We start from the raw sequence: 11,448 nt of genomic DNA, 5'->3' as shown, positions 1-11,448 counted from the left end.
CTTAAGGTGTCATGATCAGTGTGCATTTTTGTGTGTGCATTTGCTCTATGTCCCCTCTCTCTTCTGATGTGGTGAAGGAAAAAAGTTTTTAAAGTGTTTATGAAAGGTCTGTAAGTCTGTTCAGGTCACACTTATTACACTCAAACACATACGTAAATTACTATACACTGTTACACACAATCATCTCAGGGACAAAAAAAAGCACAGGTGTAACTATTATACCTATCACCTCTAAAGTTTACTAATTTACATGTTACATTTATCTTAACCTTGAACGTTTTTATAGCTATATTGCAGAATTATTCTGCATAAATGAACATCCATTACATTCAAGCCCTTGCCAAATGAGTTCACCCCAATGCTGCAACAGGGCTATCGCTGCAAGGTAAAGCTCTCTGTATTTCTCAGTATACCAAAGTTTTTAGTGGCAGGTGTCTGTGGCGACCTTCCAGTCGGATGTCATGTGTTTTAAGTCAACCAGCCAGAGCAGATGCGGGGAGTGATTAATGGAAGATTTGTTTTGTTTTTATTGTCTTTTTTCAGTTTGGCACTGTTTTTTGTTTTGTTTGCTTAATGCTTCATCTGTGTCTTATTGTGAGACTCTGATATTTTCTACTGATATTATGTATGTTGACAGTTTATAATATTTATTTTTGAAGTAAGAAGGGAAAGACTGTAGCCACATGGAAACAGCTAGCAGTATGGTGGGAGCTGTGGTGAAAAAGCCTAAGATGCGTCGCAGTGGATGCTCCAGATAAAAAAAGAAACTGTAATTAATTATTTTTTGGCCATTTGGGGGCAGCAGAAACAAGCTGTGAAAATAATACTGACATTTCACCCTGACAGTTGTTATGGGGAGCTTACTAGCATACATTTGCTGATGGATCACCGTCATTCATTAGGAGTTCAGTATTGCAGAAAGTAGAATGTAGTGCACTGTTTTTGTAGCAGAGCACTATACAGAGCATACATTTCACATTTAAAGTAAAAGTTGTGCTATGATTTCAGACATGTCATATTGCTTCCCCTATTCTCTCTCTTGCTGTTGTTTTTTTCTTCCAAATACAATTTAAGAAGCTCCCACACCCACAGTGTAACCACACAGGTGTTTTCACTTGAGCAGCCCGATTAAACCTCAGCTCCAGTCTTAATTGCCAGTAACGTGACTCACCTGTTAGTCACACAGCTCCCTGCTTTTTTCTTCAACTCACCCTCACCCTCCTGTCTTTGCCTCCTCCTGATTTCCATTAACATCTCCTCTTCTTTCGCCAATTATTTCTCCTTTTATTTTGTTATATTTGTAAGAGAGTATGTCCATTAGCTGTTAACTGTCTTTATCCAACGCTGTACTAACGTTCTCCTGGCTGTAGCTTCACATTTACTGCACAGACACAAGAACAGTCTCATCTACATCTTAGTAAATTCACAAAACTAGACCTTTTAACTTTCTAGGTTAAAGACATGTAGCAATACCAAGACTAAAACATTAGACGCCAGCAGTTTCAATATGCGTTTTTCATAATATAGCACTTTATTGTGCAAATTCAAATAAAATGAAACTTAAGTACAAATATTTCTAACATTTAAATATGAATAAAGTCAAAGTCAAAATTTCTTGTGTACACAGGATGTAGCATTTTAGAAATGCGTACCTTGTCCAAACAGCCACAAAGTTGAATTCATAAGCAAACTCTTTCACTGAGCAGTACTGAAAGTAAAATGAGGTTTTCTGATTACTAATATAGTACAAATCAAATAAATCCTTTATGGCACAATACTGAATATATGGCACAGCCCATTTAAAGGGTTTAACTAAGAACTTCTAGTGCAAAAACCTCATCCGGCCTAAGAAATGTACTGCAGCGAAACATATAAATAACCATCACTGTTGGTACATAACTTACTAATTAAGACCTCTACACCACTAAACTAACTATGTCTATGGTTCAGCTACAAAAAACAAGCTTTAAAGGAAAGCTTTAATGCACATATTTTATTTAAGTCACATTGTGTTATATTTGATCTTATGTGTTTGGTGGTGAATAGGTACGCTTATGGCCAGAGGACATTTACACTGAACAAAAACAGTTTTTGCTCCCATTTTTCACAGGCTTTAGTTTAAGATATAATAGTTTTTATGCACTAAACAGAAATATTTCTGTCAAATTTGGCCAGAATTTGTTAAAATCTGTTTGTTAGCACTTCTTTTCCAAGATAATCCATCCACCTAACAGGTGTGTCATATCAAGACGCTGATTAAACTGCATCATTACCACACAGGTGTGTCTTGAGATGGTCACATTAAAAGGCCACTCTAAAATGTGCAGCCAACCAGCCTGACAACCACAGATCACATGTAGCCACACCAACCCAGGACCTCCACATCCAGCAGCTCCACCTGCAAGATCAGCTGAGAACAGTGCTGCTCGTACAAGTACCCTTTGTGTTCACTTGGACGATGCGTTCAGCTGGTAGGTCCATGTCGAGGGTTTGTGTTCACGCTTAAAGCAGAGACTGTACCTATTATGCAGACTCAGGGTGCTTGGTGTAGACCAGAGGATTATGTTTTTATGTTATCATGTGGTACTAGAGAGCATGATACAGTAACCTCACTGTACATCTAAGAATTGTGTGAAATGTTTGTCTGCAAGCTCAGAAGATAATGACTGACCCATCACATACTCTCCATGCACAATACCAGCAGGAACTGAGTAAATGAAAAAAAGTCTTAGGTCTTTACCTTCAACTTGACTTGTGAAAAATTGAAGATAAAACAAGTGTTGGGTTTAAATTATTGTTCAGTGCAGAATATGTGCATCTGATTTCTGTTCATCTCAAAAAGTCAAGAAAATATTGATAAATCCTGAGCTGCCAACCTCTGCATCCCAAAATCTCTAATCTTTATGTTCAATTTGCCAGAACCTACAACTGCAGAAACAAAATATACAGTCCAAGCTGAAACTCAGGATTTGTCAGTGACAATAGAAATCATTAATGGTGTGATCTTAGTCCTTTTGTTTGGTGAATCTCTCTAACTCACTCTAATCAAGGGCAACACTGCAGGTGTGTTGGACCTGACCCAAATCCCTTCAGTCCGCCAAATTCGTTTGTTAACAATCTTGTCCCTGACTGCTCATCGGAAAGCTTTCACAGCAAAATGAAAGCGCTCTTCTTACGAATAAAATGTCTGTGGCAGGAGGATGGAAATGTCACAGATGACGACAATTGTCACCTGCCGAACAGTAGGCACTCATATAATACAGTAGTAGACTGCAGTGCTGGAACATCGCAGCACAGACTGGACCTGCGTGGACACATCAGACCCCCGTAAAGCTGAAGGGGCGGTTATAAAGGAGTGTAAGGTCTGCATCAGAGCTGGGTGTCCTCTCTGATGTCTATGCTGGACTCGTGTCTCTCTTTCAGGCTGCTTCTGTGGACAGGAGGCTCCTCAGGGACATGAGCCAGAGGATCTGAACGAATCAAGTACCTGGGAAACACAGAGCAAGAGGGCAGATAGAAAAATGAGATAAGAATGTGCGTAAGTTGAAAGAGTTACCTCATGGGAACTCAGCATTTGGGCGCTTTCCTAAACCGATCCATACTCACTAACCCTTCAGTTCAAGAGTCACACTCTCAGCCACGAAGAAAGAACAGGAGCTCAATAAACTCTGAGTAAACTCTGAGATTCTCTTTCGCTTCTCTGTCATGAAGAGGAAACAGCCGTCGCCATGGATACTGCTAGGGGCCTTGCTGGCTCAGCTGTTGTGATAAAAAATTCATGTCTCCCAGTAATTGTATATTATTTCAAAATACAAGATAACAAAACTGGTGGCATCTGTTCTTTTGTAAAGAACTACAGTAAGTGATTTAGCGGCTCAAGCTGTAAACATTGACATATAATTAAGTATAAAGTTCTCCTGCTGAATCTGTTTTCAAATAATTGCCTATTTCCACATCCAGTAGACACAGGACAACATTATGATCAATTTAGTGTTGAGTGTCTGGTCATCCAACTCTTGTGAGCCCAATATTCGCTCTGCTTTTTGCTCTGTTTTGGTCTCCATCGACTCCTGAAGGAAATACCTGTTTTTTTAGTCACTAAATACTCCACTAAGATCACCAGCTAGTTGCAAACTGTGTCTGTCTGCTATCTGGTGCTGAGAAGTTAGTGTACAAGTGAAAAAAAGGTTTATGAGTAACCCAAAACAGTAAAATTGCAGCCAAAACAATAACTGAAACATGTAAAAAAAGAAAACAAAAAAAAAAAAAACAAAGCTGTGTAGAGCTGAGGGAAACATGAAGAAGAAGGAAGCCAACGCACAACTGTGAAAAACTGCAGTTCCTTGAATGGCCACTTGAGGCTGACTCCAAACTTTACAGAAATAAACACGTTTACAGCCTGGTACAACAACAGTTTTGGTCTGTACAGCTAATTTACCCCTTTATGCAATGAGATGTTTGTTCATTGGGCTCAACATACAATAGGCACTGTTCTACTCTGCCCACAGGGTGTTAACATCAGCTTTTTCTCCCTGTTGAAGTCAGCAAGACAGTACTGGTACACCAGGTCAGCACAGAGGCACAAGAGGGATCCTAATTAAAGACAATGCCTAAGATGTTAGCTAATCAGTATATTTCACAATTTCTCAACATTTTGTGGACCAAAAACAACTAAATGATCACTGAGAAAATCAGTGACAAATTGATTGAAAGTGAAAAAAATAGTTGCAGCCCTAGTCAGATTTACTCATCACACCTCTCATCCAAATATTGTAACTTCTAGCTCCAAAAAAACAACATAGTGATTGCCAAAAACTCGAAGCTTCAAAATAGGAATCCATAAACCAGTGGGTGACATCACAGAGGCTATGTCCATTTCTTTTATTCAGTCTGTGCTTTGTCATGACAAGCAATCCCATTTACATAGTCATTTTCTGAATTGATAATATAGAAATATCTATTAATGCAATTTTGAGTAAAGTAAAATATAATATATAGGATAATATGTAAAAGAGAGTTAAAGTGACAAAACAATGTTTATTGTTTCTGTCTGTGAAGAAAAACAAAACTGTGAAAGCAAACTGTTTTGCTTTGATTATCACCTGGATTCATTACTGACAAAATGCACACAGAAAAACAAAACACCCACAAATGAGACAGCTTTGACGAAGCCGAGAAATAAACAATAGCAGTGGTGACTCAAATTACACCAGATTACCAGTTGTACTAACCAACAGACAAGCCCACACACACAAGGTGTGCAACATAAAGGAGTAATTCTTACACGACGTCATTGAGCTCCAGCCTGGTGTCGGGAGACGGGTTAATCAGGACGTAGGACAGCGTGTTCTGGTGATCATTCTGCTCATCTTAAAAAGAAACATCATCCCAGTCAGCAAACTGGAAAAGTCTGCAGGACAATGTTACGTTCTTAATTTTTACCTGCAATAGTACCATTTATAAACTTTACCTTGTAAATATCCCAGGTTGACTCTGTTCATGACGTCACTGGCGGTCAGATTAGTTAGGTCTTCTGCACATAGAAGTTAAGTAAGAAACAGACAAATTTATAGGCAGAAGAAGACATTAAAGTTTGGAAAAGACAAGCTCTGAGCTGCTGGCAATGTCCATCCTCACCATATCCGGAGGTGGGAAGGCCCAGATGCCTCATGCGGTTTCGGACCAGCTCAGACAGCTCTTCCCTCTCAGAGCGCCGGTAGAGGTTGAGGCGCTGCTGAGCGATGCGCTGGGCGTGGTCCTTGCTCGACTCCCGGTTCACTCCCTGCCACCTCACACTTTTCTTACTCAATCGCCGTGCCCACTGCATGCTCTTCTTCCTCAGCAGGGGGTGGTCTGACTGATCATTGCTGCGAGACTCGTCTCCCTTGTCCTTGGTGTCCTCGCAGTCGTCAACGCTGACGGACACCTGCGACTGGGTTGGGGGGACAGGGGGTTATCTTTACGGTTCAGAACAAGGGTCCCACTGAATAATGTTCGAAGCTACACTATCAGCACGATTCTATTAATGACAATTAATAATGACAGTCAGTCCACTTTAGTCCTGGATAGATCATCGGGAAATGTTGTATGGAAGTTTATGGTTGACTTTTGTTCCACATTGACTATCTCCACTGGAATAATCCCCACTTACTGTATGTCCTTTCCTGATATACTGAAGGTGACAAAACTGATGTTAATAATTATCGCCTTATCTCCAAATTGTAATTGGCTAAAATCTTGGAATCCCTCGTAAATAATCAGCTCAAATCTAATGTTTGTTTTCTGTGGTCAGTCTGTATCAGTCTGGATTTAGATCTTTGCACAGTTCTGTTTCTGTAACATCCCTGGTTGTAAATGACATTGCAGTAGTCGTGGTTAACAAAATTTGCAGTTTAAAGCATTCAATACTGTTGAACATTCATAACTTTAAGGAAACTTTCTTTTTGTAATTCCATTTTAACTGATTTACTTATTGTCTGTTTATCTCAACTTATTTTAGGTTTGTATATTGATTGTTTATACGTCTTTGTTCATATCCGCATCATTGAAAATGAGGATCTCCCTCAATTAATTCCCAGAAATTAAATAAATGTTTGAATGCATGGTCCCTGGCTGTTAAACCCTACTGACTTTGGACATCCCCTGAAGTTTTATCAGGTGCCACCAGCACGTCAAAGTTCCTATTTATACTTTAAATACTTTTGTCAGCTACTAAATAATTTGGCACAAACATTAACACAGAGATTCATGGTTCCCAGAGGATTATTCCTAATGACTTTGGTGATTGCTGACCTTTTCCCTTGCGCCTCAGTGAAGTTGACAGTTTTTTGGATTTGAGTAAAATGTTTCAACAACTATTGGATAGATCACAGTGAAATTTGGTACACACATTCATGTTCCCCACATCATTCAGCAGTTACAAGCTTATTTGCAATAAACATGTTTTTGCATTTGAGATGGATATTTATACATGATGCAATATACAGTATTGTCTTAGAGATCTCACCTCAGAAGTCGAGAAAATGTGGGATTCTGTCCGATAGATCCCGATGGGAATTTCCGCACTGGAAGAGCAAAGTTTCTGGAACAGTCTCCCATAAGTGCTAATCCACAGATCTTCCTCTTTTACTTTCATCTGGAAAAAGAGACAAATAGATATACTATTAGTTATATAAACTGGAGTATGGCACTGCGTCAGAACATGTCATTCTTTTTTTTTTTTTCTTAGAGGTATCGAACTTACAGCACAGAGGTATCCTGATCCTGGAGTGGTGTCCAGCCCCAGCAGCAGCCTTGCAATAAGTATCATGTAATCCTTCACAAAAGACTGAATGACACAAAAACAGGCTTATAACTTTATAATAAAAAACAGTGGGCAGAAGGAAACTTAGGTCAGTTTTCAATCAAAGACTGAACACAAGAGGGCACTTTAGCTTTATGCTGGTAACACTGCTGTTTCTTCAGGTGACACTGTTTTCTCTGCTGCTTTGAGACACATTCATTTCTTTCACCTGGCATTGAAAAGAGTAATTTGAGGTGCTTTGCTGTAGGTGTGTACCAACCTGATACAGCAGGGTATCCAGCATGCTGATACTGAACACTCTCCCCGCAGCGAAGGGTAGGCGAAACATGAAGGCCAAGTTGGAGCCTTTATCACGCTCTTTCTGTGGGGGAGAGCCGAGGAACACAACAAAACACTGCAATGATCAACAGCATTTAAAGGTCTGTCACTTTTCTGACAGCAAAGAAAGCCAGAAGGAAATGGCAAACATAATAATCGTGCAAAGACTGGCTACTGAAAAAAAAGACAGTCTTCTATATCAATACATGTTGATAATTCACACTACACAGTTCACTGTTAGCCCTCTTGTTACAGGGTTACCTTCTCCAGCTTGGAGAGGGCCAGTGAATAGCAGTCCTTTGCTCTGAACTGCATGAATCTCATGTTGGATGGATGAGTAAGCTCTGTGATAATGCTGAGACTGGGAAACAACCTGGAACGAGAGAGAAGGGTGTTACAAAAAAAAAAAATTAAATAATGCTGCCCGTCCAAATATGGTTTTCAATGAGTGCTCAGATAAATAAAATTATGTTATAAAATGAATGACCCTGACATGAATAATAGAGAACAAACAATACGATAAAAGCTCATATATTACCTGAACATCGTCTGTACATTGACAATCGTTTTGGCATCAGCCATGTAGTCCTCCTCGGCACTCATTGTACTCTCTTTATCCACAACAACCAAATTATCAGCGTAGATAATGCCACACTGCAGCAGGCTGTCCAGACTGAAACACACAAACAGCAACAAGGACAACAGCAGACAGTAATTTGTCTGGAACACACTGCTCATCCACTTAAATCTAAGAGAAAAAATTAACTCCTCTTCAATGAATTTTAATGAAAAGATAAATTAAATATGTAATACGATTAGAATGAAAAGCAGGAGGTTATATGACAGTCTTACTTGTCTATGGTCCCAGCCATGTAGTAGACCATAGGAAAACAGCAGATGGCCTCCAGAAAGTGATTATCTGGCCTGAAGGAAACAGAAGATATATGAGAGGGGAAATGAGTTCCATTTGGTTTTGTAATATCCTTTTTACTTTAAATCATACAATACAATTCTTAGTATGATTTGCCTTGAACATGAGCAAAAAACACAATGTTGCTTAAAGTTATGTAGTAAATTTTGTTAAGATTAATGCTTTTCTTTCGGTTTTGTATATTTGTTGATCGATGATGCGTTGTTTTATTTTTGGTGTTCGATCAAAAACTGGCAAATATTTGGCAAGACAATAGAAATCAGTTACTCACCCTGTGTTATATTGAATTCGTAAGGGGGAAATTTGTTTTTCTCACGTGCCTCCACAGAGAGTGGAGAATCCAAAAACAGAAAAAGTTTTTAATGAATTGAAGTCAAAGAGATCCACATTTCATTGATCTAATTTATTGTTTTTATGTCGTTTTGTTGATTGTTGAGAGTATGAGGATGCAAGACAAATTGCTGTGAAAACAGAGAGTAAGGTCTTGTCTTGTCTTGTCTTGTCTTGTCTTGTCTTGTCTTGTCTTGTCTTGTCTTGTCTTGTCTTGTCTTGTACTCAGTATGTCCCAAAAAGACAGCCTTTTCTGATGGGGAACTGAACAAGCTCAGAAGTTAAACTTAACTGTGCTCTTTCCAAAGCCAGACTCCATTGACAGAAAAAGTAATTTTACTTCGCTAAACATGGGAGTTGCTGGTCAACCACTGCCTCAATCAGTACATTGCTTGTTTTGTGTGTGACTACGCTCAATCCGAAAAGCCCTTTAAGCACCAAAGTCACAAAACAACACTAACACACTAACTGATCGAGGCAGTGGTCGGCCAGCAGCTCCTTTGTTCAGTGAGGTAAAATAACTGTTTCAGAGCATCAACAAGCTTCACTTTTACTTCAGTTACCAGTCGGACAGGGCTGTCTGGGAAATACTGGGCATATATTATACAGCACAAGTCATGTGAGAGTTTGTAAACTGATGTTTTGGTATGATTAGCTGTTGTTATACGCTGACACCTATGACTTCAATTCATCAAGAATTTTCTCCAATTTTGGATTCTTCGTTCACTGGAGGCATGCAAGAAAGTTATTATCACGGAATCCAACATAACACGAGGTGAGTATTTGATATACAAATGGTCATTTGGGGGATGAAGTATTTCTTAAATATAAACACATAATGAAAGCAACTTCATATCTTCTTTAGGGATGTGAGTGTTTACTATGTGATGATGTACAGCAGTGAGTACTGGTGCTTTAGGAGCCTTGGTGTGCCTTTAGAGTCCCTCTGGTACTGTGCACACACACACACACACAGATTTAGTCTCTTCTTTACTGCCAGTCCATCACCACCACCACCCCTGACAGAACATTACTTTCTGCATCTGCCCAGTCCTGCTGACAAGAGACCCAAGGCTGTCGTAAGTGCTCGAAATGCGTATCCAAGTGTGTGGGTGTTTGTATTTGAGCATGTGCGACAGCGATAGGGAGGGAGGGAGCGAGAGCAGCACGGAGGGGGAGAGTTTATTGTTATGTGTGTTTCTATGAGAGTCCTCAGAGCTCGCATGTGGGGGTTGAAAAGGGAAACATCAGGGCTGTCGATGAAAGCCTGCTTGGTGTTCTCCAAAGAAATCATTTTCTTCATCTTTTTCTCCCCCTTGTAGCAATATATATCATTCAGGTTCAAGGCAGAGCAAGTTGCTATGGTTACTGTCTAGAGCTACCGAGCACAGCGTTTTTATTTTCTTTGTCGCTCAAAACACACCGTCACAGTGAGCAGCACCAGTAACCTAACATCAGGGCTGACAATGGAGTTCCACCTCCACAGCCTTGTCCTAAGTGCCGCGCTGACGTGAGCTTTTAGCATACATAATGTTTCCCAGCATGACACGGTGAAAGACAGAGTGACGGCTGAAAGGAAAGAAACGATTTGTGTGTTTCATACATCTATGTGTGTGTGTGTGTGTGTGTGAGTGTGTGAATGAAAACTCACGGGTTATCCAGCAGCAAGACAATAGGGTTGAGTTCTTTCCTGGGTCTGTAATAAGCTCTGAGAGGCACTATGAAGTTATAAAGACCGTTCCCTGCAGTCTCAGCAGACACAATGATCAGCTTGTTTTTAAAACCATAAGCCTTCGCATCCTCAAAGCTGTTGTGCCTGCAACCCTACATAAGGAACAACAAAAAAAACCCAACAACAGGTATTTTAGGTTTGCTTTTGTGATGTGAAGGACAGAGAGAGGAGGGAAGGAATGATGGAGGCAGTAAGTAATTGAGTGACTAAGTTGGAAGTGCGACTGCCCACCTGGTCCAGTCGTAGGCAGCAAAACGGGGCTTTCTCAGCCAACAGATGGCACAAGGTGGGCGAGCTCCCGATGTACGGAGAGTTAAGGGGATAACCTTTCACGTACCTGCAAACAAATCCAAAAAGCATGAATGACACATTTCACGAAAACAAACTGTCAGGCTTTCTTGTCAATTGTTATGCTAACAAAACAAACAAACAAACAAACAAAAAACACAGAACAGATTACAAAATACCCTGGTTGGTATAGAAACTCAGTTGGATCATGTTTGATTGTTTTTGTTTTATGTGCTTAATTTGCATCTTGAAGGTTTATCATATATTAAATGACTGTGATTTTCAATTATTTTAGGCTTAGCCAGAAATGCAACAGCATTAATTAAATTAAATGACTGTCTGTAGAACTAACAGCAAGTTTGACAATTAAAGACCAAAAGTAAAGTAAATGTTGTGCACAAAAGGGCCCTCCTGTAAACGCTTTCCAATCAATTCAATTTTATTTATAAAGCCTAACTCGCTTATCACAATTATATATATTATACTATATTATAGGATTTTACTACACATTAATTAGTAGTGTGTTAGTTAATGTTGCAGTTTGCT

The 11,448-nt window shown here is 39.6% G+C and overlaps 1 protein-coding gene across 2 annotated transcripts in view; it reads right to left on the bottom strand.

The window, feature by feature from the left end:
• Window positions 1–1,508: 1,508 nt before the first annotated feature.
• kcnt1a (potassium sodium-activated channel subfamily T member 1a) overlaps window positions 1,509–11,448 on the bottom strand; it is a 32,691-nt gene continuing 22,751 nt past the window's right edge. For both annotated transcript variants that reach the window (XM_042509187.2, XM_088071174.1), the window contains 12 exons: window positions 10,846–10,951; window positions 10,534–10,706; window positions 8,474–8,545; window positions 8,160–8,294; window positions 7,883–7,994; window positions 7,563–7,664; window positions 7,244–7,327; window positions 7,007–7,135; window positions 5,638–5,932; window positions 5,471–5,533; window positions 5,285–5,369; window positions 1,509–3,487 (listed from right to left, as the gene is read on the bottom strand). In XM_042509187.2, the coding sequence (XP_042365121.1) occupies window positions 3,370–3,487; window positions 5,285–5,369; window positions 5,471–5,533; window positions 5,638–5,932; window positions 7,007–7,135; window positions 7,244–7,327; window positions 7,563–7,664; window positions 7,883–7,994; window positions 8,160–8,294; window positions 8,474–8,545; window positions 10,534–10,706; window positions 10,846–10,951 (1,474 nt within the window). In that variant the 3' untranslated portion in view covers window positions 1,509–3,369. The remainder of the gene's footprint in view (window positions 3,488–5,284; window positions 5,370–5,470; window positions 5,534–5,637; window positions 5,933–7,006; window positions 7,136–7,243; window positions 7,328–7,562; window positions 7,665–7,882; window positions 7,995–8,159; window positions 8,295–8,473; window positions 8,546–10,533; window positions 10,707–10,845; window positions 10,952–11,448) is intronic.

Source organism: Plectropomus leopardus, chromosome 20, assembly GCF_026936395.1.
Source record: "Plectropomus leopardus strain MGB_pleo_1.0 chromosome 20, ASM2693639v1, whole genome shotgun sequence".
Lineage (NCBI taxonomy): Eukaryota > Metazoa > Chordata > Actinopteri > Perciformes > Serranidae > Plectropomus > Plectropomus leopardus.
This window is presented reverse-complemented; position numbering and strand designations above follow the sequence as displayed.